The following is a 26,939-nucleotide window of genomic DNA, read 5'->3' on the forward strand; positions in this document are numbered from 1 at the left end:
CCAATATAGAGGAACCCACAGGCTTCAGAATTTGGGCAAACATATATACACATGCCTGACACAGACAGCAACACCTTTATTTCTTTGCATGCTCTTTATTGAAAGGTGTCCTTCTTGTGGCCATTGCAGTGGCCCAAGTGACTCCTCAGACATCCAGTCCTTATGCTTTTGTTTGTAATCACCAATGAATGTCAACAGCAGCCTCCTGCCAAGAAAGCCACACAACACCAGCCTAAGTAGGGCTGTGTGCATCTCTTTGATGAGCACTACAAAGACAGATCACCACCTTCATTCTCTTGGCCCAGTCTTGCAAGCCAGAGGTTAGGCAGACTGGAGATGGCTGTTCCAGGTGTCCCCACAAAAGTGTTGGGTGAGCTTCCCATGTTGCTTCCATCCTCTTACATTCCAGGCAGGACTGGATAGTTTGTGCAATGAGGAAACAAAAACACAAGAGAAGCACGAGAGGGAAGGGTAAAAGAAAAAGGCTTCCTTCCTTCTTGTTTTACAGTGGAAGAACAGGTTTGTTTAATTGCATTTTAATTTGTATTAGATTGCAATTTTGTGAGGTGCACCATGGAACCTATGCCTACAACCTCCCAAGGAGGTCATTGCAAGGTTTAGCTAGCTGCAACAGCTTTGGGAGAGGGAGGAAAACACTGACCTGAGAAAGTAAATTACAGGAAATAAAGACAGTTCAGAAGGACAAGGACCACAGCTTCAGAATTAAACTTGACTCTGTTTCCTCTGAAACTCAACTGTATTTCCTATCTCCAACAGCTGGGTACTGCTAGAAGTGGTTTTGGATAGAAGGACGTGTCACAGCACAACTGCACAGCATTAGACAGCCACCCTGCCCACATGCCAGCTCCCAGCAAGCACCACCTCATATTTTTGACTTCCTGCCAAAACACATGAGTCAGAGCATTAGTAGGACCTGCCTGGCTGCTAGATACCCATGAGAGCAGAGGGACAGAATCCCCTCCCTCAATGCGCCGCCCCCATGCTGCTGGGGATGCAGCACAGGATACAGTTGGCATCTGGGTAGCAAGCACACATTGCCAGCTCATGTCCAGCTTTTCACCCACCAGCAACCCTAAGTACTCCTCTGCAGGGCTTCTCTCCATCCTTTCATCCCCCAGCCCAGATACTGGAGGTTGCTCCAACCCAGGTGCAGAATCTTACACTTGGCTTTGCTGAACCTCACAAGGTTCATATTAGTCCACCTTTCGAACTTATCCAGGTCATTTACTTGCTATAGCGATCTGTTGTCACCCTCCATTGCCCAGATGACCCATAAATATTCCCTGCAGGTCATATACACGTGGTGAAATGAAAGAACTGGCTGTTCAAAGGAATTTTCCAGTGAGAACAGATTTTCTCTGGCTCTTTGCCCTTTGAATCCCTGTTCTCCAGAGACCCAAATGAGAAAAATGATAGCAGAGGAGCTTTTATTCTTCTGGCTGATATCTGAACTAATGGCCTAAGACATTCAGCAGAATTATAAAACAGTAAGTGGCTCACCTCCAAGCACTGGAATTAATCCTAGGATCATGACAGCTCCTCGTTACAAGGTCCAGTGGCCTCCAAAAAGATGACTCAGGTTGCATGCAGAGCAGCACTGTCACAAAGCACCTACTCATTGGTGTAAAGACACAGGGTCCCCTCATATGGCCCCTGTGCCATCACCCACCTCCCTCAGCACTGCACAGCCACACAGGGTACCTACTACACCAGGAGTGAAGCCCCACACACTTTTGTTAGCATCAGGTTAGCAAGATCTAGAATGCAGCAACAAATGGCAAGTGCCTGGCTTTGCTGCCTGTTCAAGGGGACACCGGTGCTCTGCTGAGGAGCAGCAACCCCAGCGCTAAGAGATCGATACAGGGTTGCCAGTCGGTACTTTAATCTTGGACACAACTGTGCTGCCATCTCCCAAAGGACCTTCACTCACTGGGCTGGACAAGGCCAGTCTGTGCCATGGTTTAGTTGATTAGATAGTGTTGGATGATAGGTAGGACTCGATGATCTCAAAGGTCTTTTCCAACCTGGTTAATTCTATTCTCTTCTAATCAGTGAAACACCTTCTTCACACAGACTAACACCCATCCCTTACTGGCTGCTTCCCAAGGGAATCTTAAAAATCACAGACTCACAGGCTGCTCTGGGTTGATAGGAACCCTTAAAGGGCATCTAATCCAACTCCCCTACAGTCAGCAGAGACGTCAAATAACGCAGGTTGCTCAAAGCCCCAGGCCACCTGACCTGGATGCTTCCAGGGATGGGGCATCTACCACCTCTCTGAGCAACCAGGGCCAGTCTCTCACCACCCTCAGTGTAAAACCATTCTTCCTTCTGTCTAGTCCAAATCTTCCCTCTTTTAATTTAACACAATCACCCTTGTCCTGTTACAGCAAGCCCTGCTAAAGGCCTATTAGGACCCCTTTAACTACTGAAAGGCCATAACAAGGTCTCCCCAGAGCCTTCTCTTCTCCAGGCTGAACAACCCTAACTTTCTCAGCCTGTGCTTACACAAGTGTTCCAGACCTCAAATCAGACATATGCAAGAGAAGAAAGCTCTGTCAGCAGTCACACTGTGTAGGGTAGAGATGAACACAGAGCTCCAGAGCAGCGGAAGCAGTGCTGAGGAACGTGAGCCTTGTGCTCAGCCCATTGAAACAAGAAACTGGATCTCATGTTTCTCCACCTGCAGCTCTACATTGAACTTCCAAAAGTTCAGTTATATTCCCTAGGAGGGCATAGCATTGGCACTTGAGGCAGAAATGCCTTGCTGCCAGCTCTCCTAACAGTGCCTGTGGGCTTTTTGTCTCACCTACTGAACCTATCTCAACTTACTGCTGCTTGGGAAGGGAAATGACATGAAACTGAGTAAGCCAGAAATAGGATTTTAAAAGGAGAAGCATGACTCTGAAGCTGCTGCAAAAATCCATTGCCAGGGCACACCATGGAAGAAAGACTTTGACACAAGCTCTAGAACAAGTCTCCTTCAAGTTACCAGACATCTCACAACAGCAAAGGCAGTACTGTCATCCATGTCTTGCACTAATCAGCTACAGTTTGGGGGACTGACACATCCAGAATAGATGTGCTGTTATCGATTTATGTTTCTGTTAGATCACTTTGCTGTTATCCTGGTTGTTCCTTCACCTTCCTGGTCATTAGCTCCTCATCTGAGGCACGAGCAAGAGCTACATGAGCACTGCAGGTGATCAGGAAGCCTGTAAACATCACACCAGTTTAGAGCAGTCCTAAAAGTTAAGGTATAACTACAGAGTAAACACAAACTGAACTCTTTCAAAGGCAGAAAGACAGATCTCAATAGAAGTATCTGGGGAAAGGAAGAGTGGAGAAAACCAAACCCATCTACAGAAAACTTCAAATGAGATTATTTTTTCTCCTTTGTTCCCTTTAATTCAGGCTATCAATTGCAGGAGCAAAAGTCCATCAGGAGGTTAGAGATAAGCAGAGCTCTGCTTTTAAAATACATGCAGCATATAAGACAGGAGGAAACGGTGTCAGGTTGCACCAGCGTGGTCTAGGCTGGACCTTAGGAGCAATTTCTTCCCCAGAGGGGTTGTCAAGCCCTGGAACAGCCTTCCCAGTGATCTGGTGAGGTCACTATCTCTGGAGAGATTTAAGCTGTGGTGCTGACAGAAATGGTTCAGTGGTGATCTGGAAGTGCTGGGTTAATGGTTGGACTTTATGTAAAACTCTTCCAACCAAGGTAATTCTCTGACTTATTTGGCCACTCACTAAACTAACAGAGATGTCTTCATACAGTTAGCATTTTAAAGTGTGCAGCTTGAGAACTTCATAACAGAGCACTGGGAAAAGATACCTTTGAAGCAGTTTCAGAAATAAATTGCCTGCAAATCAAACTGCTATTAAAAAGGAGCACATAGATCAAAGAAATATTAGCTGCAGACAGCATAATTACAAGTTACTGCCTCATCTACTGTAATAATAAAACCCAGCAGCTCCTTCACTAAAAGTCCAGGGATCAAATATGAAGTCCAAGCCAGGGCAGAAATCTAGTTAGTGTTGGATCAACACCAGTTTGTCATTCTCAGACAGCTGGGTTTTCACCTGAGATATTAAAATGTGTTTCTGACTGACCTGGTGACCGAGAGAACACAAAGGCCATGGGCTAAGCAACTGATCCAATATTTAGGAAGTACAGACAGCCCTCACTGTCACACACAAGAAGTTCACTTCTTGTCTCCTAATCTGAAGGCAACTCCTTCAGGTGGATGGGACTGAATTACAACAATGCAGAAATATGGCCATTCATTGAGCTGCTGGCCACTGTGGTCACTTCATTATTAACAAAACAAACAAACTACCAAACACACACACACACAGAATCATAGAGTGATTTGGGTTGTAAGGGACCTTTGAAGGTCACCTAGCCCAACTTTCAATGATCTACAGGTTATACCTAAAAGACAATGCTGGTGTATCACAAGTAGCACTGCTGGCCACAAATGCATGAAGATAATTAAAGTCCTCCTTGTCCTAGAAGAGCAGCTGTCCCGTCTCCTTACCTTCCCGAAGGATCCTCCTTTCTCTCCATGCACTATGGCTTCCATCCCCACCAGGTGTGTCCATTGCCTCCCAAACCATCACCAGCTGCTGCCCCTCACATCCTTTTCCAGAGAGTCCCTCCAGCTGGGCCACCCTGGCACACGATCAGCCAATGTCAGAGGATACATGAGAACCGAGAGAGAAGGTGCAAACAAACATCCTGGAGAGATGGAGCTTGGGCAGCCTCACTCTCTGGCCAACCAATTCATGCCATCTTCACTCAAGCAGGCAACATATCCTGTTTTCACAGATTGTCTGAGAACTTACATAGGAGAACCTGAAAACCTTTAAGACTGTAGCAGTAAAGGCAAAGTAAGATGGAAGTTATTACCTCACAGAAACCTTCTGTCCTGATAAAAGGGACTTTGAAAGTCGGCTTCAGGATGGGATGGATGCTCAAGCTGAGCACAGAGCCAACCAAGATCACTAGGACTGAGCTACAGGGGCAGTGTTTAGCACTTTTCTGCAAACACTTGCAGCTACAAGAAAAGACCTCTGTCCATTGAGATTGCATGGCAGAGGACTTTTCCATGTGTTAGACCCCTAAACCCACATCTTAGCAGATACATGAGGGCAAGCTCATTTATCAGTGGAGCAACAAGCATGGGTTGTTGCATCTCCTGGTAGGCTGCAAAATCATGAAATCATTTTGGTTGGAGAATACCACATCTGGTGCTAAGCCATGTCCCTCAGCACCACATTTCTGCATCATTTAAACACCTCCAGAGATGACAATTCAACCACCTCCCTAAGGAGCCTGTTCCAGTGTCTCATAACCCTTTCATTAAAGAAGTTTCTTCTAATATCCAACCTAAACCACCCTCAATGCAACCTGAGGAAACACCCTCAGGTGTTTCCTCTTGTCCTATCACTTGTTACTTGGGAGAAGAGACTGACCCCACACCTCTCTCCAAGCTCCAGTCAGATAGTTGTGGAAAGTGAGGTCTCCCTTCAGCCTCATTTTCTCCAGCCTAAATAACCCCAGTTCTTCACCCACTCCTCAGAAGACCTGTTCTCCAGATCCTTCACCAGCTTTGTTGCCCTTCTCTGGACCCTCTTGGTGAAAGATTTTTGCAGGGGCAGAATGAGTCTGTCTTTACAAATCTAGCCCTTCAAGCCACTTTATTTGGGTTTGAACCCAACTTCCACGTTTCAGAAGTGGGCATCCATCTGCTTCTATCTTCAGGCCCAACTGGGAAACACCTACTCTTCAGATAAAGAGAGTCATGTATTCTTTGGGAAACCCCAAACAATTGCTCTAGGTGAGCGTCTCCATTCACAGAGGATTCACTTGGACAGGATTTTAACATCACCACTGTTCAAAAAGCAAGTGGAGAAAACAAATCTTCTAGTGAATTATCTGCATAGTTAACTGAAAATAGAGTTTACTGTAATTCAGAAGTGGCCAGACTGAAGGACTACCCCATTTTTTCCTCATCTTCTAGTTGAGAAAGAGTCAAGTGGAGAGTGATGAAGAACTTCAGATGCTTGAAATGGGAATCCAAGCAGCAGATGTAGAACAGGGAAGGATAAAACAGTCTGACAGGGGAGGAACGTTAGAGTTGCAGCATTCACAGCTAGCCCATGTTTATTTCGCACGAGGAGTTGGGAAGACCATTATCATCACACCTCCTTTCCAAAAGACACTATAAAGTGATCTCTAATGAATTCCAGTCATTACAGTAAGAGAAAAAGCAGGTCATCCAACCTGTACACAAGGGTTGCGTCATGCCCTTCCCTCTTCCCTTGGGATACACAAGGAAATTACAGACGGTGCCACGGAATGCCACGACCTGCTTGGCCAGAGGAAGCACGGACAGCTCAGCTATCTCCATCAGAGTCCTCGTTACAAGGGACAGCGCTGGACCAGCACAGTCCTGGATAGCAGCGGCGGTACACTCCGTCCCATGTGAGAGAGCAACAAGCCGTGGGACAGTAGGTCCGCCGGACGGACCCACGGGAAACGGAACTGCCTTTGCAGACGGTGCCCTCGGGAACACCCGCATCGCGGGGTGAAGCTGCAGAGCTCCTCCAGCACCTCTGCAGGCAGAATACCCTCACATCCAGCACCTCATTTTTGGGTGCGCCAGTGATGAGAAGGAAAAAGGGAGAACCCCGAAACGCCTGCCCGGGCTGCGGCACCGCCCCACGCTCCCCTCGTACCCGCGCAGCCCGACTCTATCCCTCCTCCAGGGCCGGCAACGGGATGCGGCGGGGGAAGCCCGCCCTGGGAGCCCCGGCGCTCCCCGCCGCGGAGGAGGGGTGGAGAGCGGCTCTGCTGAGTCACCGCCGGGCCCGGCTGCCCCTCCGCAGCACTCACCTTCGGGCCTCGGCCACTCCGCACCCCGTTGGGGACGCCGCGGCCGGGGGCTGCGGGGCTGCGCAGCGCGCCCGCGCCGTTGCAGGCTCCGCCGTCCCGGGCTCCCTCGGCGGAGGGCTCGCTGCCGCTACCGCAGCCGCCCTCCTTATTGGCAGGGAAGAGCCCGCAGGAGCGCTGGAAGCGAGCCACGGGCTGGGAACCGCGCAGGGTGCCTAACAGGCGGGACATGCTGCCAGCAGCCTCCGCGCCGCTCCGCGCAGCCCCGACCCGCGCAGCGGCCGCGGGCAGGTGCGTCCCGGCCCCGCCCCGCACAGGTGGGCTCCGCCTCCGGCCCCGCCCCGCACAGGTGCGGGGCCCCGCCCGGGGAAGCCCCCTGCCGGCCGGGCCGTGCGCCCCCCAGCAGCGTTCGGTTGGAGACTGGCGTGTGGCCACTGCTCAGCGTGGCAGGAGAACGTTCAGCAAATCCCTGGCTGTGGCCAGCTGGCCCGGCACTGTAACACTGCTTGGAAAGATCATACAGAATCACAGACGCAGACTGCTTTGGGTTGGAAGGGACCTTTTAAGGGTCATCTAGTCCAATCTTCCCGCACGTAAGAGTGACATCTTCAACTAGGTCAGGTTGCTCAGAGCCCAACAACCTTACCTGGAATGTTTCCAGGGATGTGGCACCTACCGCATCTCTGGGCAACCTGGGACAGTGTTTCACCACCCTCAGCTTCTTCTATCTAGTCTACATTTCCTCTCTTTCAGTTCAAAACCATTGCCCTTGATCCTCTCACAACAGGCCCTGCTAAAAACTCTGTCCCCATCTTTTTCAGAGTCCCCTTTAATACTGCAAAGCCGCTCCTTAGAGCCTTCTCTTTTCCAGGTTGAACAACCCTAACTCTCTCAGCAGGAATGAGGACTCAGATAATTTTTGAACTCGCTCCAACATGTGTACGCCTCTCATGTGCTGAGGAACCCAGAGCTGGACACAGCCATGAGGTGGGGTCTCAACAGAGTGGAGCAGAGGGGCAGAATCCCCTTGACATTCTGCCCACACTTTTTAGGAAGCCTGTTTGTCTCGGTGACACTGCTTAGGAGGTGGTCACCCAGCCTCTGCAAGTGCCATCTCTCTTGGGATGGCAGGGTAATCTCACCACCCAGCCTCAGCACGAGCCAAGCTACCTCCACAGCCATGGACAGCACAGCCTCTATCAGGAACTGCAGGGACTGATCTTCTTCGCTCCCATCCAGATTCCAGAGCAGACACCATTACAATCTAATTGTGTTGTATGATTTATTTTCTTTTATCTTCTTGGAATGTAATCTTCTATCATTCAAGGTTTGCCCAATCGCAGCTCCAGGTGACATCATGTTTGTAGTGAGCTCACACACTCATTTGTGGCCGTGATGACAAGACTGCAACTTGCTTGTTGGCAGAACCAGTTCATGTGGGCTGAGGAGCAATGCTGCCTGTTCCAGCTTCGTTAGATGTCTGTATTTTTACTTGCAGGAATTACTCATTGTTTACTCTGATTCTGTGTTTTTAATGGCTGCATAATCTATTAGGTGTACTCATAAATTTCTGAGTAGCTTTTCTCTTCTTTTTTTCTTGTTTCTCTGATATGTGAAACATTCAGAAGTGTGTGATTTCAATTAAAAATTGCATTTATATTGCTTCATCCCTTCTACACAGACTGACTTCAGTAGAGCTGCAGGAGCTGGGTCAAGAGTTCTTTCATGGTTATTTTCACTGTGCTACAGAAAGAGTCTTCAAAATGTTTTCATTTTTATTTTATCCACTTGCACATAGGAGTTTTTAATTCCAAGGGCTGCTGGGAGTTTTGGGACTGATGCCAGTAAGGTAGGATCTCATCCAGAGACCCAGGAGAAAGCAAGAATGAAAGTACATGGCCAGGGCCAGCACCCTGCAGGTATTTTAAAACATCTTGTCAACCACGAGCCAGTATTTATTTGATCTATCCACATACCTGTCCCCTTCGTCATTATAATGCTGCCCAAGTATTAAAATAGAACTAACAATTCATAGCCAGCTTCTGCCTAGTCCTATTTAGGGCAAATAGTTGGGTTGGTGGGAGTGTGCTTCAGTGAGGATGCTAGCATCCAGCTGCTAAGAACTCTGGATGACATTTTTTTGCCAGACTTACTCTAAACTTAACAGAGACCCCAAAAACCAAACAAAAATGTGAGAGAGCAGGGTGGGAGTTTCTACCTATTGTTAGTTTCAATCTGCCTTGTCCATGCCCCTGAGTGCTCCAGCTCTGGGGTTGTCTTCGGTCACTAAGGCTTCCAAGAAAATCCAAGAGGATGGGGAGGCAATATCCCTTTACAAATTTACATGCCATTTTGTTGACATTAGGTTAATGAAGCCACGACTTCAGATTGCAGAAGCAGGATTGTTTTAGCAGAGGAACTTGTGCATTAAAAACTGCATGAAGTGTTATCCTCATAATTCCTTTATTCTCGTCAAGGGTTAGGACTGAGCTGGCCACTAGATGAGTGACAGACTCTCTCTATGAACCCCTCTCCCCTCCCAAAGAGAAGAGAAAGGGAATAAGGGAGAGAGCCAGGTGTGTTGGGAAAGAAACTGAACCATACAAATAGATACAAACCAATGTCAAACACAATCCTGGGTGGCAATGATGTCCCTGTCACCACTGGTGCTGTGGGCAGCCATTGGGTAAGTCCCAGACTAGACTCAGCAGCAAATGGAAACTGGATTAAGGAGCTGAATATTGAAAAACTGGATTTGGGAACACATGGATTAGGACTGAAGGCAAAAACAGGCAGTCTTTCCTGGCCACTGAAGAGGCTTGGTGCTAGTGATCCCTCAGCTTTATACTGAATATGATGCCCATGCAATGGAATTCTTTGTTGGTCAGCTCAGGGTCATGTATCCTGTCCTCTCCTCCCTGCAGATGCCACCTCTTAGTTACTGCAGCCCAACATGGAGCACAAGATTTAGCAGTGACCTTTGCACAAGAGCAAGGATAAGCAGGAGCCTCTCTGCACCAACTCTTGGCAGCAGCTCTCAATATCAGCATTCCCACTGCCAGAAACAGCCCCTGTCTGTAAGACATGCTGTGAACCTCAGCAAGTGCTCTCAGTGGGAAGAGACTGAGCTGAGAAGTCAAATCCCTCAACAGAATTAGTTCTGTTCTAGCTCAGACCAAGACAATTCCATTTTGGATAAAGCCATATCTGAGAACTTCCTAAGGCTACATGAACTGGGAAACACACAGATTAAGCAAGCCCTCTCACAGGGGCTTCAGCGTGCAGGCACAAAGCGCTGTGGAATGGCACAAAAAGGAAAGCCAGAATTGCAGTGTCATTGAAAACAAACAAACCAACCAAAACCAAACCCCAAAGACTGGGTCTGAAGTGTCCCAGATCTGAGGGAACTTCCAGAACCCCTTAAGTCAAGACTGCAGTGACTTTGTGTCTCTTCAAACCAGTTATATGTGGAAAGGATGTTGCCTGTCATCTTCAGCTTAGACATGAGCTGGCCCTGATTAGGTTGGAGGTGTGGAAGTGAAGGTGCTTGCAAATATCCAGCAAAAGGGATTTGTAGGAACATCTGGAGAAGCAAGATGCCTCAATATCAGCAATTCTTAAGTGATACACAAGCTGCTGAGAGAAGTCTGTGACCCTCTTTTTTGTTTTGCTAAGGAAAATCACAGGATCACAGAATATCTTTGCTAGGACAAGTGAAGTGTTTTGTGAAAGTTACGTTCCTAATATAGACCAATTCCTGGAGTGAAAGACAGTTCAGTTTAGGGCACAACGAATCACAGAATTACAGGATGGTGGGAGGTGGAAGGGGCTTCTGGAGATCATGTAGTCCAATCTTCCTGCTAAAGCAGGGTCACCCAGAGCAGGTTGTCCAGGATTTCAATGTCCAGGCGGATTGAGAAGAAAGTATCTCCCATAAATGAAAACACACTGATAGCTTCTATTCGTTTTTGTAGGAACAATAAACTGCTCCTCAACTCCCAGGATTATTTTTTTTTCCATGGGGGAAAAACAGAAATGTAGACCCAAGGGGGGAAAGTGGAGTTGTGGAACCATGTTTTTGTAACTCTCAGATAATTTTATTATCAAACCCTTATTATTGTGTGGCCATATTTTAAGACTGCAAGTACAAAAGTAAAGCAAATTTTAGAGCTTTGAAAGATGAAAGCACCCCCCCAAAAACAGCAAGAAAGGGAATGTGCTGAAGCAGTGGCTGCTGTCTTGGGTAGGAATAATTAACTTTACTGTTTGCAGTGTAAGTAACCAGATAATGCTATGTAATTGCTTATGATTTGCATTGCTGGAAATGGTATTGCTAATTTCCAGCAATGATTAGCATGTCATTTAAATAATGATTCTGCACCGTATCACTTGGACACTTCAATTGCATGCACATCTACTGTGAAATTTCTAGAGGTGCTCTCAACACTGCTGGTTATTGGTAGGCTACACCATACCCTGGCTGTTTCAGTGTTTCAGAAATTAGAATACCACCATGCTGGGATTCTGTGTTGGAAAGGAGCTGCTGATTTTAATCACATAATTTTCTGGAGGAAAAGGAATTGATATTTATTAGTGCTCAGCAGCAGTTTATTTTGCCAGGGCCTTTCCAATGCCTTCTGTGCACGGCATGCTTTCCCAGGGTTCTTCGCCCTGTTTGGAGCAGAAGGTGAATGAATGGTACCTCTCCATCTTGCCCCTTGATGGCTTCTCAGTGACACTTCACATGCACAAAACTTCCTACCATCATTTCTGAAGCTGCAGCTTCCTGTTTGCTCAATGCTTATCAGTACATTATGCCAGAGTGAGTCACTGCTGGCAAATACTCACCAGGAATGTAACAGACTGAGGGTACATCTCTTTCCTCTCTGTAGTGAGATGGGCACTGCCAGTGCAGGTTATCCTGGCCATCAGGGTTGTTCAGCCCCTACAGAGAGACTCAGACAGCAATAAGCAGCCTGAGAAGAGCAATGGTATCTTTTGATGTGATCTGCTGACTCATTAAATGATGGTTTTTCACGCAATAAATGTTTCAACAAAGAGTCTGTTCAGGAGAAGTCCGGAGAAGGAAGAGCAAGACTGGGAAAAGAGCAATGAAATGGCCTGAGGCCAGTACAGCTAGTACATAGATTTTTCTTTAGTCCATAGAGTGTATGCACCAATTTGGGGTAATTAATGTTTTTTAACCTACTGAAAAATAGATGCTCAAGCAATTCATTCAGCTATGAAGAGCTCTGAAATTCTCTACTTCTCATTCCACTACCACCCACCTTACAGATGTCATCCTAAACCCAGAAATAGCTCTTGAGTTTTTTGCTTTATTTCTACTATTTACATGACAAACCTTAATCCTATTTTAAGGGCAGCAAAAAATCCCACACCCATATGCCAGTGCTTTAACACTGATTGACTGGCAGCAGACTAGGAAGGGTACACATGTATGGATCTTATGGTACAGTAGATAGAAACAATCATCAGGAGGTCTGTTTGTCTTGACTCATTAGAAATAATACAAGTCATCCACTTTGAATACTGGAAGCTACAAGAAGAGCTGTACAGGGCAGGAAGAAAAAAAACCCACAGCATTGATATTCTGGGAATTTGCCTTGATTAGGCAATTAGTAGCCTTAGTAGCAATTAATGCTCAGCTATTGATGAAGCAAGGGAGCTGCTATCCTTGTATATGGATAAGTGATACAAAGATCATTGTTTCCTCCAGATGTGACCAGCATATTTCCAGAGCCTCAGGCTGTCCTGACCTTGTTTTCTGAAGCAGTTTGCAACCCCTTAAAAATGTAACCGTGGAGTCACAGACCGGTTGTGGTTGAAAGGGACCTTTAAAGTCATCTAGTCCAACTTCTCTGCAGAGAGCAGGGCCTAAGCCAACCTCATGAGGCTCAATAAGACCAAATGCAAGGTCCTGCATCTGTGTCAGGGCAATCCCAAGCACCAGTATAGGCTGGGCAGCAAAAGCCAGCCAATGACACCTGATAGGAGCTGCTGCATTCTCTGACTGGGAGGGTGGATGCAACAGGAGCCTTTCCAGTGCTACTGCCTCGAATGGACACTCTGCCAGTCAACAGGATTTGGGACATCTATTGATTATTTTAGAGAAGATTTCCACTCTTATCTCTGTTTATTTCTGCTTTTTGGGGGAATATGCCTTCTTTTGAAATGCAATGGCAGCACCTACAGACCACAGAATCACAGGTGGGGGTTGAAAGGGACCTCTGGAGATCACCTAGTCCAATCCCCACACGAAACAGCTTGCCCAGGATTGCAATGTCCAGGCAGGTTTGGAATATCTCCAGAGAAAGGAGACTTCACAACCTTCCTGGGCAGCCTGGTCCAAGGCTCTAGCATGCTCACAGAAGGGAAGGGTTTTCCTCATGTTCAGATGGAATTTCCTGGGTTCCATTTTGCACCTGTTGCCCCTTATCCTGTTGCTAGGCACTACTAAAAAGAGTCTGGCCACATCCTCTTGCCCCCTGCCCTTTAGATATTGATAAGCATTGGGAATATTCCCCCCACCCCCCCGGGTCATCCCTTCTTCAGGCTATATACCCTCATATCTCTCAGCTTTTATTTGTCAGATTGATGCTTCAGTCCCCTCATCTTTGTAGCCTCCACTGGACTCTTTCCAGCAGTTTCCAAACAACATAGATATTCTGTTTGATTGTTGCCCATCCACCATGGTTGACAGCTTTCCTGGCAATAGCTGATGAGAAAATGATGTTTTAACTCCCATCTTTAGCGGTGATGAGGTTTCCAGCAGTGCATCTACAAATCCAAATCACAACTACAACTCCATGTCCATGCTTCTAGGATGACTACTACAGGAAATTCAGAGGAGCTTCTGAAATCTTATTTGGAGCCTCAGACAGTCAGAGACAAGACTATCAAATAATACAAAATATTGACCTAAGATATTTCTCTGGGATTATGGGATGAGTTTTTTGAGGGTAAAGTGTTTCCAGAGACCTGAATTGACCCTTAGAAAATTTCCACTGGAAAAATCCACTGGAATTCTTCCAACCTGGCATTTCCTAATGGGAGTACAAAATTAGTCTGCATTTTTGTGGAAAAAACACAACTGAAACCAAACCAAACCCCCAGTTTAATCCATTTTCAATGATTCTTTCCCATAAAACTCAGGAACCATATACCTTTAATTAATTTAGATTTCAAATTAGGAAGAAGGAATCTCTTTCTTGACTCAGCTAGAACTGTGTAGTTAGCTAATTGGAGAGTTTTCTCTACAAATGCAACCTCCTGAGTTCTCACCCTCAACATAAAGACATCCCAGTTGTTTGCTTGGTTTGTTCCAAAATACTTAGTATTTACTCATCCCATTAGAAACAAACTTCTAATTTTCCTTTCCAACATTATGAAAATGAGTGGGCCAGCTGAACAGACTCTGCAGCAGGAGCATGCCAAGGAACAAATCAGATATCCTTTTCCTCCCACAGTTACCCTTGGCGGAGCCAGTTCCAAAGTTGGCAGCATCTCTTTTGGCAGTCTAAATCCCCTTTGTAATGCTGGAGATATGTCCCCTGTGTCCAAGTTGCTTGGCTTGCTTGGCAAAGTCAGTTTGACCACTATTGTATCCCCTCTTAGCTGCCTCTTTCAGAGGTTGTGGAGTCCTGGTCTGTTGAGTTTACTTCATTAAGGAAGATCTCATCAATCCCAGGTCTTCTTGCTCTTCCCTGAACACCTTCCTTCCTAGAGAAGAGGCACCAGAAGTACACATTGGGCTCAGGATGTGATTCAAACAGTGGCAAAATGATGTTACCTCATTTGGCTTGTCACAGAATTGTAGAGTTTAGATCCTCTGGAGACCATCTAGTCCAAGTGCCCTGCAGGGTCAGCCAGAGAAGGTTGCCCAGGATCCCATCCAGGCAGGTTTTAAGTAACTCCAGAGACCTAATTGTTCCTAAGTTACCCTTAACACATGGTTTGCTTTGCCAGGGTTGCAGAGATACAGCTAGGGAATGCAGAGGCTTCCAAGAGGTGGGAAGAGCTGGGAGTGCTCAGGGTAGCCCATAGGTCTGCCACTCTGGAGCAAACTCAATTCCTATGTCCCCTTAATAGTCACCAGATCTCAGGGGAAGCTTATGAAGTCTATTCTCTGCCATAGAGGCACTCCTCAAGCACAAAGCTGAAATAAATCTACAACAGAAGATGAAACTAACCTCAAGCCCAGAGGAGTTGATAGTTTTGCAGGTTTCAGCAATACATCAGGTTTTAGGTTCACAACAATATTCTGAATGCAAAACTCTCCAAACCCTTCATCTGTTTCTTATCCTGAAAAATGGACTTAAACACATACACATAACATTGTGGTCTGAGCAACAGCAGATCCCAAGCTGTCTTAAAAAAATATGCCCCTGTTATTGCCAAGGAAATGAACTTGTCCCCTCTGATGAAAAAACAAAACCACAACTCACCAGCTTCCACTGGATCAGGATTTTACTTCAGAGATAACCATCCTCATTTTAACTCTGTTACTAATGATGTGCTGCAATAAAAGCAGCAAGTGAAATGTGTCCTGAGCTCCCAAAGCACTAAAGAATCTTCTAAAGTGATTAAAGGAATAGTTCTTGTTTCTCACTGCAAGGACAGTCGGGGCAGCAGGAAGCCCAAGAGCAAACAGCCATGCTGCTATTCACTAATGACTCGAAACAGCATTATTAGTAATTATTAGTTTGGCCTCTGTTTTCCCACAAAGCTGCTTTAATGTGGCCAGCACAGCCATAACAACTTGGTTTAAGCCCTAAGGTGCCACACGAGATGCAGCAGTCCCACATCCCGCAACGCCCTGCTCTGCAGAGATCTGTCTCCTGGCCCAGGCTGCTGCAGCAGCATGCTGCACCAAGCAAGTCCAGACAGGCTACACTGCCACCTGAATCAGCATCCAGGGCAGAATTCCATCTTCATTCTCACTGTGATGTACAGGAAACACGGTGCTGATCAAAACAAAATATTTCCCTGAGGTTTTCTCTCTTTTTCTCCTTTTTGCTTGGCCCTTTTTGATTAAATACCAGTTAAATCAATGCAGTTCCTGGAATTTCACACACACACACCCCCCAATTATACCATCAGAAAAGTGTCTGAAGAAGTGCAGTTTGCTTAGCAGAAGGTAAAATAAAAATGTGTTTGCTCCTAAAGCTGCAACCAACCTGGAATGACTGTGCCAATTTAAACACTGTTTGCTATAAGCTTAATTAAATCCCTGCAAACACCCAAGGCAGATCTGCCCTAACACAGAAACACAATTCCTGCTCCAGGGAGCTGTAATAAAGTGCTGTACCCAAGAGAGCTCCAAACCCCACAGCCTCAGGGACCCATATGGCTCTGGAGCCCAAATTGTTACTTTGATACTCCTGTGAGCTGGATTAAACATAGGTCTGCAGCGAGAATTTTGCAGCTACTTCTGTCTGAACTGCAGTTATCCAACATCATCTTAAATAACCTTTCTGAGATGGCCTTGCTCTGGATAACAAGTCTGTGATTCTCCTTGTTGCTGTTCAAGCTTGGTTGGTTGAAGGTATTGCACTAATGAACATACCCTCACAAATTTCATGACCTCCCATTCTTAAATGCTTCCTCATCTTTCCTCAGCCAAAGCTCCTATGTTTGGCATATGCTGAAAACACAGCATTGTGGCAGAGTCACAGGCTGGTTTGAATTGCAAGGAACCTTTAAAGGTCACCTAGTCCAACTGGCCTGCAGCTAACAGGAACGTTCTTGACTAAATCAGGCTGCTCAGAAAATGAATGGATGGGAACAATCAGAAAACATGCCCACCAGAAATGATGCAGTCATACCTGCGTCCCCCATCTTTTTATTGCCAATAAACCTGTTGCACCATTTGGCATCAGCCTAATGCCAGCAAGGGTGTGTCTGCATTTGGGGCTGCAGGTCAACCATGGGTGAGGAAGAGAAGCTTAAAGCTTAACCTAGAAGAAAAGTGAAAATAGAGGTGAGTGGTCAGTGAGGACACTCTTTCAAACACTCCACATTGCCTGAGGCAGCTGAAATAGGGCTGTGTTTAGCAGCTGCAACACAACAAAGAGATTTTTCTGGGGAAAGAGGTGTCAAATATAGAACTATAGAATGGTTTGGCCTAGAAAGGGGCCTTAAAGACCATCTAGTTCCAATCCCCTGCCATGGACAGGGACACATCCCACTAGAGCAGGTTTCTCAGAGCCCCACCTACCTAGCCTGGAACTCCTACAGGGATGGGGAGACTACCACCTCTCTGGGAAGCATGCTCAGCCCATCTTGGTGACCCTTGTTGCAGTGTGTCGTTGTCTTTTTTTTGCACAGGGGAGCCTCAGATGGGCCACAACACTGCAGACACTGACCTGGGCTGGATGCTTGTACCTCTGCATCTTTCCTATACATTAAGAGAACAACATACATGACATTTCTCATAATTGCCATCTTTTTCCCTCTCCTTTTTCAGCTCCTTGAAATGGCTGCAAATATTAGTGAAAATGAACATTTTCTTTCGTAATGAATGCAATTCGTTCCAAAACAGAAAAGGTTGAAAAAAAAGGGCACTTTAATTACAAGCTGTTCCAAAATACATTATATGAAATAAAACTTTCACATGAAGAAAGGTGAAGATGACATTGCAGCATCCTACAATACAATGATAGGGCATAAAAATAGTGCATGGCTTTTGCCATCCCTCCAAAGTGAGTATAAATGGGGCTGGAGATGAAGTTGAGTGGAAGGATGACAAGCAAGAGAGGTCTCTTTTCTACATACATATGAAATGAGTCCTAGGCTTAGTTACTTAATGCACCCTAGAAAAATCATACAAGTGGCCTTCTGTAAAAGTAAAACAAACTCCTGTACAAAAATATTGCCAACAAGCTTCTGCTGTCAACCACAGTATTAGATTACAGAATCACAGAATCCTGGCATGCTGGGGGTTGGAAGGGACCTCTGAGGACCATCTAGGCCAACTGCTTTGCTAAGACAGAGTCACCCACAGCAGGTTGCCCAAGATTTCAATGTCCAGGCAGTTTGAGAGAAGAAAATATCTTCTGGATAAGAAAATACATTGATGGCTTTTGGCCATTTTCATAGGAAGAAACCCTCAAGGAAATAAGTTTTTCCTCATGTTCAGATGGAACCTCCAGGTTCTGGTTTGCACCCACTGCCCCTTGTGCTGTTGCCGGGCACCACTGAAAAGAGTCTGGCCCCATCCTCTTGCCCCATGCCCTTTAGACATTGAGAAGCATTGAGAAGATTCCCACCTCAGCAGTCTCGAGGCTATAGAGCCTCAGGTCTCTCAGCCTTTCCTTGTCAGAGAGATGCTCCAGTCCCCTCATCACCACCTCACCTTCCACTGGACTTCCTCCAAAGGCAACCTGGCTTGTGCAGGAGCTAGTCATACCACATTGTGTTCACAGGGGTAATGATGAGCAAAGTTCTGTGATAGCACACTGGCTTTTCTCATTCTTAGTTTTATGTTTAAAAAAGAAAGTACATTTCACCCTAATTTGGCACTTAGCCTTTTAATTTTCTTTTTTTTTTCAGTTCTGCATCTATTCTGTGTAGTTTCCACACCAGACTGAGCAGCAGCTCTCCTAGTGCTGACTGGAAAAAAAGCACAGTTAATAGAATAGAATAGAATAGAATAGAATAGAATAGAATAGAATAGAATAGAATAGAATAGACCAGGTTGGAAGAGACCTTCAAGACCATCATGTCCAACCTATCATCCAACACCACCTAATCAACTGAACCATGGAACCAAGCATCCTGTCAAGCCTCGTCCTGAACACCTCCAGCGATGGTGACTGCACCACCTCCCCAGGCAGCCCATTCCAATGGCCTGTCACTCTCTCTGTGTAGAACTTCCTCCTAACCTCCAGCCTAAACCTCCCCTGGTGCAGCCTGAGACTGTGTCCTCTTGTTCTGGTACTGCTTGCCTGGGAGAAGAGACCAACCCCTGCCTGACTACAACCTCCCTTCAGGTAGTTGTAGAGAGCAATAAGGTCACCCCTGAGTCTCCTCTTCTCCAGGCTAAGCAACCCCAGCTCCCTCAGCCTCTCCTCGTAGGGCTTATGTTCCAAACCCCTCACCAACTTTGTTGCCCTTCTCTGGACTCGTTCCAGCAAGTCAACCTCCTTCCTAAACTGAGGGGCCCAGAACTGGACACAGGACTCGAGGTGCGGCCTAACCAGTGCAGTGTACAGGGGCAGAATGACCTCCCTGCTCCTGCTGGCCACACTGTTCCTGATGCAGGCCAGGATGCCATTGGCCCTCTTGGCCACCTGGGCACACTGCAGGCTCATGTTCAGCCTACCATTGACCAGTACCCCCAGGTCCCTCTCTACCTGGCTGCTCTCAGCCACTCTGACCCCAGCCTGTAGCTCTGCATGGGGTTGTTGTGGCCAATGTGCAGAACCCGGCACTTGGATGTGTTTAATCTTCTGCCCTTGGACTCTGCCCATCTGCCCAGCCTGTCGAGGTCCCTCTGCAGAGCCTCTCTACCCTCTCTACTCCTGCCCCCAGCTTGGTGTCATCAGCAAATTTACTGATGATGGACTCAATGCCCTGATCCAGATCATCAATAAAGATGTTAAAGAGCATGGGGCCCAGCACTGATCCCTGGGGCACACCACTGGTGACTGGCTGCCAGCTGGATGTGGCACCATTCACCACCACTCTCTGGGCTCGGCCCTCCAGACAGTTCCTAACCCATCACAGTGTGCTCCCATCCAAGCCATGGGCTGACAGCTTGGCCAGGAGTCTGCCATGGGGGATGGTGTCAAAGGCCTTGCTGAGGTCCAGGTGGAGTTTCAGTTTAGGTGGAGTTTCAGCTGACCTCACAGCAGATCCACATCAGATACAGAAACTCAGAACACAAAACACAGGGGCAAAGCAGTTTGAACCAGCAAAGCACCTGATGTAGCTGGACCTTCTCACAGCATTTGACACAGTACCTCAAAAAGTTTCGACTTGAAAAATTAACTCAGATTTACTTGGATCTAAGGACTTTCAGGTGGTTTGCAAATTAATTGGAAGTTGTAGGGTTGTGAAAGTGGCAATAAAATTAATGGAAGGGTGGTGCCTGGGATATTTTGACATCTGCCTTTTAACAACTAACTCATTAAACAGGAAGACGATGCTAACTAGGGAAAAGTAGCAAGAAAAAAGAAAGGGGGGGGATGGAGGGGGGGAAAAGCAAGGTGGGGGGGGAAGGGAAGGGGAAAAAAAAACAGAGAGTAAAACAAGCCACCAGAAGCATAAGAATTTAATACCTGAGTAAATAAGATGAAATTTAGTGTAAAAAAAAGTGGAAGGCCCCAGAATTACATGAACACAGTCCAAATTCATCAGGGATGATATGAAGCACTGGGGGGGGGAAAAAGTAACACTGGAAAAAGTGCTCCAGGTGACTGGGGAGATGACCTCTCATGTTGCCAACCACGTGGCCTTATTAAAAGAGGTGATGTTTTACTCTGTTTCTCATTTTCTTGCTTCTTTTCAGAGGCTGAACCTAGATTTGAACAAATTTTAAATCAGAGGAAAAAGGATGATGTCCAAGATGAGAGCTCTCAGTCCAGAGCTGATGTTCCCAACATGCAGGTTTAGCAACAAGGCAGGGTGATGTGGTCTATTATAAAGAGAAACAATTAGTTTTATGGTTTGTGCTACACCCAACGATAAAGGAGTTACTTCAGACTTCTCTGATGAGCAGAGCAGAATCTGATTTTGTGAAACATACCAGGTTGTTTAACATCCAACACTGGAAGCACTGAATGCTCTATTGTTTGGGTTGGTTTTCATTAAACTGGGCAAAATCTCTCAATATGATAGCAATGTTGGGATGTAAATAAAAAAGGGAATCGTAAAATGGTTCGTGTTAGGACCTTAAAAGCTATCTAGTTCCAACATCCCTGCTATGGGCAGTGACATCTCGTACTAGACCACACTGCTCAAAGCCCCATCCAACCTGAGCTGCAATGTTTCAGGGATGGGGCATCTACCACCAGGCCAGGCTGAGAGTTGGGGTTGTCCAGCTTAGAAAAGAAAAGGCTCCAGGGAGACCTTATTGCAGCCTTTCAGTACCTAAAAGGGCCTATCAGAAAGATGAGGGCTGACTTTTTAGCAGGGCCTGTTTTGACAGGACAAGGGGTGGTAGTTTTAAACTAAAAGAGAGGAGACTTAGACTAAATAAAAATAAGACATTTTTATACTGAGGGTAGTAAGACACTAGCACATGTTGCCCACAGAGATGGCAGATGCCCCTTCTCTGGAAACATTCCAGGTCAGATTGTTTCAGACTCTGAAGAACATGGTCTAGTTTAAAGTGTTCTTGCTGACTGCAAGGGAGTTGGACAAGTGACCTATAAAGGCTGCTTTCAACCCAAACCATTATTTGATTCTATCATAATCATACTAGGGAATCCTCATAAACTATTATTTCTTAAAATGCCATTCAGGATTTAAAAGCTACGCAGCATTTTCTGCCTGGGAGTGTTTACTGGAGGCAAGCACAGCACTCGGGACTGCAGGACAGCACATCCCGCTGCATGGCTGCGGGGGAAATCTCGACCCCGGTAGCCCGAGTCGCCGCTGCAGAAGCGGCCGCATCAGCGGGGGCAGCCCGCCGGGAGGCCCCGTGGAAGCAGCATCCCGGCTGCACCGGCCGCGGGCAGAGCCTGCGCCGCAAGCACTCCGAACGCCGGGCGGGCCAGCAGAAGAGCGCGGCCGGGGCGCAATCCCCGCTACCGTGCACTGGCGGCCGCTCCTGGGGGCGGGCGGCGCCGATCCCGCCCCCCGCCCGCGGCAGCCGCCACCGGCCCCGGCAGCCGCCAGCCGCCAGCGCGGCGGGCGGCACCAGGCAGCAACCGGTCCTCCCTCCTTATCCTCCTTCTCTCCCTTCCTTCCTCCCACTCTGCTCAGCGGGCCGCGCCGCAGCCCGCGGGCGCGGCCAGGAGGCGGCGGGGCCGCGGTCCCCCCCAGGCTCCCCGCCCGCCTCCCAGGCGCGGCGCGGCCCGGGACTCTCCGCCTTTCGCCGGTTCTCCGTTCCTCCCTCCGGCGAGATGTTATGGCCGAGCCGGCGCAGAAGGGCGGCGTAGGGCAGGGCGGGCGGCGGGAGGATGATGATGAAGAGGCAGCGGCGGCGACTGCCGCCCCTCCGCCCAGCTACGAGGACTACGAGTGCAAGATCTGCTACAACTACTTCGACCTGGAGCGGCGGGCGCCCAAGCTGCTGGAGTGCCTGCACACCTTCTGCCAGGAGTGCCTGAGCCAGCTGCACCTGCGGGCCGCCCAGCAGCCCCCCGCCTCCGCCGCTGAATCGGGGTCGGGGCCCGGCCGGTCGGGCGGCGGCTCGTTGGCCTGCCCGCTCTGCCGCCACCGTACGGCGCTGCCCGACCACCGCGTCCACGGCCTCCCTGTCAACACTAAGCTGGCCGCCGCCTGCCCTCCGCAGCTACGGGCCCGCGACCCGCTGCCCCAGGACACCTTGCCGCCACTGCCGCCCCGCCGCCCGCCCCGCGCCCGGGAGGCGGCGGCCGCCCTCGCCCCGCCGTCCCCTGCTCCTACCGGCCGGGCTGGGCCGCGCTCCTCGGGCGGCGGCGGCTATGAGAGCTGCCAGAGCTGCAAGCGGGCGGCGCTGAGCGCCGGCTGCGTGTGCGTCGTCGTCTCCTTCCTTTCCATGGTGGTGCTGCTTTTCACCGGTCTCATCTTCGTCAACCAGTACGGCGGTGATGCCGCCGGGCCCGGCGCCTCGGCGTCGCCGTCGCCGGTGGGGCCCATCTGCCTGTCGGTGGCCAGCATCCTCGCCCTCTTCTCCGTCGTCGTTACATGGCTCATCTGCTGGCTCAAGTACCGGCCCGAGGCGGCGACTGGCGGGGCAGCCTCAAACGGCACCCCGCGGGGCCGGGCGGCGGCTGCCCGCAGGAGCGACACGTAGCGCCGGCGGAGCGGAGTGGGACCGGGCGGCGGAGGGGCTGAGCCGGGCAGGACAGGACGGGTAGCGAGGCGCGGGCTGCGAGAGGAGCTGAGGTCCGCTTCCCCGCCCTCCACGCTGTGGGGCAGAGCGCGGGCGGGGGCCCAGGCCGGGCCAGGAGCGGTTCGGCTGCGGCCCCTGGCTCGAAGGTACCGCTGGTTCGGTTGGTATTACCCCCACCCGGCCGACAGGCAGGTGGGGAGCAGCGGAGGGAGGACACGGGTTAGGCCGTGGCTCTCCTAGGTGTAACGAGCACGCTAGGAAGGGGTCTGATGGCGGGAGCTGACAGGGCGCAAGCCCACTACAGTGACAGGCCTCAGGTTCACCATGCCCACAGGGCTCTGGCTGCGGCTCCATCCCTGCGACGGGGACAGGCCCCAGGCCTGGCACGGTGGCGTGGGGAGCCTTGCGGCCAGACCAGCCCCGCAGCCAGGTCAGTGGCGCTAGGACAGCCCTGCGGCTCTGGCACAGCTCGAGGTGGCAGGGATCCTCTGCAGGATGACCAGGTGAGGGGTCCGGCCACTCTGGAGGGAGGTCTGTTCAGGGTGCATCTCTCTTGTAAAGCTGTCTGGAAGGGCCTCCCTGGGGAGCTGGGACTCTGAAGGTTGGGGACATGCTCATCCCCACCTCTGTGGAAGCGTGTCCTGATTTCCGTGCTCCCTGACGGCAGAAGGACACGAGCTCGATTAAAGAAAACTGGCTTACTGTTGCCCCCACCTGGAAGATAATTGGAGAGATTCTCTTTGGTTAGGAGCAGGACAGGATGATGATGTTCAGTGTGTTTTGTCGTTCTCACTTTTGTGAAGTCAACAAGTACATATAGAGGAAGCTGTAACAGAAATGCATTATCTTAAAGAGACTGAGCCAAAGTTTCCCTACAATGTGCGATTTTGTTACGATTTTATTAGAAGGCCATTTGGCCTCTGTTGGTTGCTTAAAATAAGCTTTATTATTTATTTCTTATTTAATGTGGGGGACTGAAATACTACACTGCACACTTGAAACACTTTATGGAAGATGATTTAATGAATGGAGCTCTAAAGCAGAGCTAAGAGACTCCGGTGGTAGAGAGTAATATTTCACTGGCCATTGATTTAGGTTTTTACACGGTGAGAGGAGCCCACATTAAAGTGCAAGCTTTGAGCATCGCTGTACAAGTGAAATGTGGTATGTTTGTGTATCAAACAGTTACCTTTGATCAAGGGCGTGATAATAAGATGGTGGGCTTCCCCTCTTGATAGGTCTTCTTTGTTAGGAGTTTCTGTAAAGGCCAGCAGAAAACATTTTTATTGTGTGAAGGTAGAACCTCAAAGATGTGTTTGAAACGTGAGAACTTGCTTGGAATATGAAATGGAAATCGTTGCCACACAGCTGGTTTTGTAGTATATTACTGGGAGCACTCTATATACTGTTCTGTGTTGCAGGAAAATTCATTTGGTGCCTGAATTTTTTTAAACTTAATTAGTCGTTATGACCTATTGGGAATAAGATAATGCTGCTTATTCCATGTTTCTACACGGTACTGTAATGGAATGAGGTAATTCTTTTTGTGCTTAATTCCAGAGTTTTAAAGGTGATCTTTCAGTATGTGTATTTTGCAAGCTGTCTGCATGATACCCTGACAAAGTATCCTCCTAACAGACCTTTCCCTCAGCACTTCTGTTTATCACAAGAGCAAAGCGATTTACAGTGTGGAAATGTAGAGGTGGCAGCGGGTGAAGACAAGTGACGTGTTTTATGGCTGCACAACTGATGTGTACTGTGCGTTGTCTTGAGTGTCACCAGTCTGTGAAAATCAAACCCTGACACCTCCCCAAAGCCTCTTGAGCCCCAGCAGTATTTATACAGGCCCTGTGGCAGTGGGCGCATTCTGTTGTATGATTCTTGTGTTACACATGTCCATTTAAAGATCCGCACCAGCCTTTCAAAGTCATGTATCATAGTATAAAGGCCCTGAGGAGATAAATGACTGGGCTCAACTGTGGCTCTGGCTGTGGTTCACATCTTTAGACTGATGTTTCCACACTCACAGTTTCTTGGTACCTGTGTAAAAACGTGTGTGCCTCCTAAAATCAGGCCCAACCATTAGCCCCTCTTGACTTCAGCAGTAGTTGTGGATGTTCTGCACCAAAGAAAACCACGAGACTTTAAGCATCTAAATCAGAATTTAGATGGTTGACTTCAGGTACAAACATTGGAAAATTTTGGCCTTAACCTCTCTGTTCTTCAGTTAATGCATCTGTAAATGTTGACGATAGTGTTGACCTACCTCACAGGCGAGACGTGAGGCTTTATTTATTAACCTTTTTAAGCAGGTGGAGATCCTTGAAGAAGAGGTGCTACAGAAGTGGAAGTATTCTTCTAAATGATGCTGTAGTAAGACTAAATACCTGTAAATTAGTGGTGATGTTTTCTAAGAAAAATAAATATCCAAGCTGTGTACGTGTGTACATCATATGCACCAACACATGATTGACCTGCTTGTGCTTCCCCTGCAAACACAGCCTGCATACCTGCAGGTCTCTTTAATAGCAGTGATCTGGACAAGGGCACCCCTAGTTAGTCTGCAGTTAGTCTGCAGATGACACTAAATTGCCAGGAAGTGTTAATCTGCTTGAGGGTGGGAAGGCTCTACAGAGGGACCTGGACAGACTGGATTGATGGACTGAAGCCAGTGGAATGAGGTTCAACAAGACCAAGTGACAGGTCTTGCACTGTGGCCACGACAACCCCATGCGACGGTCCAGGCTTGGGGAAGAGTAGCAGGAAACTGTCATGCAGAGAAAGACTTGGGGTGGTTGAGCAATAACCACCCAAGTATGAGCCAGCATGTACCCCAGTGACCAAGAAGGCCAACAGCATCCTGGCTTGTATCAGCAATAGTGAGGCAAGTAGAACCAGGGAAGTGATTATGTCCCTGTACTCAGCACTGGTGAGGTCACACCTTGAGTACTGAGATGAGTTTTGGGGCCCTGACTATAAGAAAGGCATTGGGATGCTGGAGCGGGTCCAGAGAAGGGCAACAAAGGTGATGAAGGCTATGGAGAACAAGTCTTCTGAGGAGTGGCTGAAGAAGCTATAGAGTTCAGTCTGGAGAAAAGGAGGCTCAGGGGAAACCTCACTCTCTGTAATTACAAAAAAGGAGGTTGGAATGAGGTGGCTGTTGGTCTCTTCTCCCAAGTAACAAGTGGCAGGACAAGAGGAAACAGCCTCAAGTTGAACCAGAGGAGTTTTAGATTGGCTCAGAAGAAACTTCTTTGCTGAAAGTGTTCTCAAACACTGAAATAGTCTTCCCAGGGGAGTGGTTGAATCCCCAACCCTGGAGGTATTTAAAAGAAGCATAGATACGGTGCTGAGCAACATAGCTCAGCACCAGCCTTGGCAGAGTTAGCTAATGGTGGTACTCAATGATTTTACAGGTGTTTTCCAATGAAAGAAATTCAATCATTTTACATTTGCCATACTCTCGGGTAAACTCCAGTTCTTTGGAGTTTGGATGAGCCCAACAGCTGCTGTTGTGATTCCACCTCACGCAGACATGCCAAAGGCAGCGCTGAGTGCTCATGAAGCTCAGCTGGAGCTTATGGCATGGTTCTTTACCTGCGTTACTCTTGTCAGCTTTCTGCTGTTTGGATGTTGCGGACACGCAGTGCTGTGTGGGCACGCCATTGAGCTCTCATCCACTTGGGTGTGCTCACAGAACTGCAGTCACAGCTGTCACATAGCTGTGCCCTGAAATACTGGTTACAGACAACTGTAAACTCCACCTTTTCTATTCCACATTGTATTTTTATTATTGCCTTTTCTGGTTTGAGGCAGAACAGAGCTCATTCTGTTCAGGAATTCGGCTTTTCAGCTCAGTCTCGGTGACAACACTTTATGAAGTTCACAGCATGTTCTTGCAGACAGGGACTGCTTCTAGCCATAATAACACTGGTATTTAGAGTTACTACCAAGGGTTGGGGGTGCAGACCAAGATCACTGCTAAATCCTGTGACCAATGCTGGGGTGCAGAAAGTA

General features: G+C 48.1%; 2 protein-coding genes across 2 annotated transcripts in view; one reads left to right on the forward strand and one right to left on the reverse strand.

The window, feature by feature from the left end:
- Positions 1–7,150, reverse strand: part of SGPP2 (sphingosine-1-phosphate phosphatase 2) — a 32,528-nt gene extending 25,378 nt beyond the window's left edge. Inside the window, exon 1 of the mRNA XM_054175528.1 lies at positions 6,923–7,150. Coding sequence (XP_054031503.1) covers positions 6,923–7,150 — 228 coding nt within the window. The remainder of the gene's footprint in view (positions 1–6,922) is intronic.
- On the forward strand, positions 7,149–25,483 carry LOC128898807 (nascent polypeptide-associated complex subunit alpha, muscle-specific form). Its single transcript, XM_054175548.1, has 2 exons — positions 7,149–7,344; positions 21,406–25,483. The coding sequence occupies exons 1-2, from the start codon at positions 7,149–7,151 to the stop codon at positions 22,881–22,883; spliced, it is 1,674 nt and encodes a 557-aa protein (XP_054031523.1). The 3' UTR covers positions 22,884–25,483.
- Positions 25,484–26,939: the final 1,456 nt, after the last annotated feature.

The sequence above is a fragment of the Dryobates pubescens genome, chromosome 32, assembly GCF_014839835.1.
Source record: "Dryobates pubescens isolate bDryPub1 chromosome 32, bDryPub1.pri, whole genome shotgun sequence".
Lineage (NCBI taxonomy): Eukaryota > Metazoa > Chordata > Aves > Piciformes > Picidae > Dryobates > Dryobates pubescens.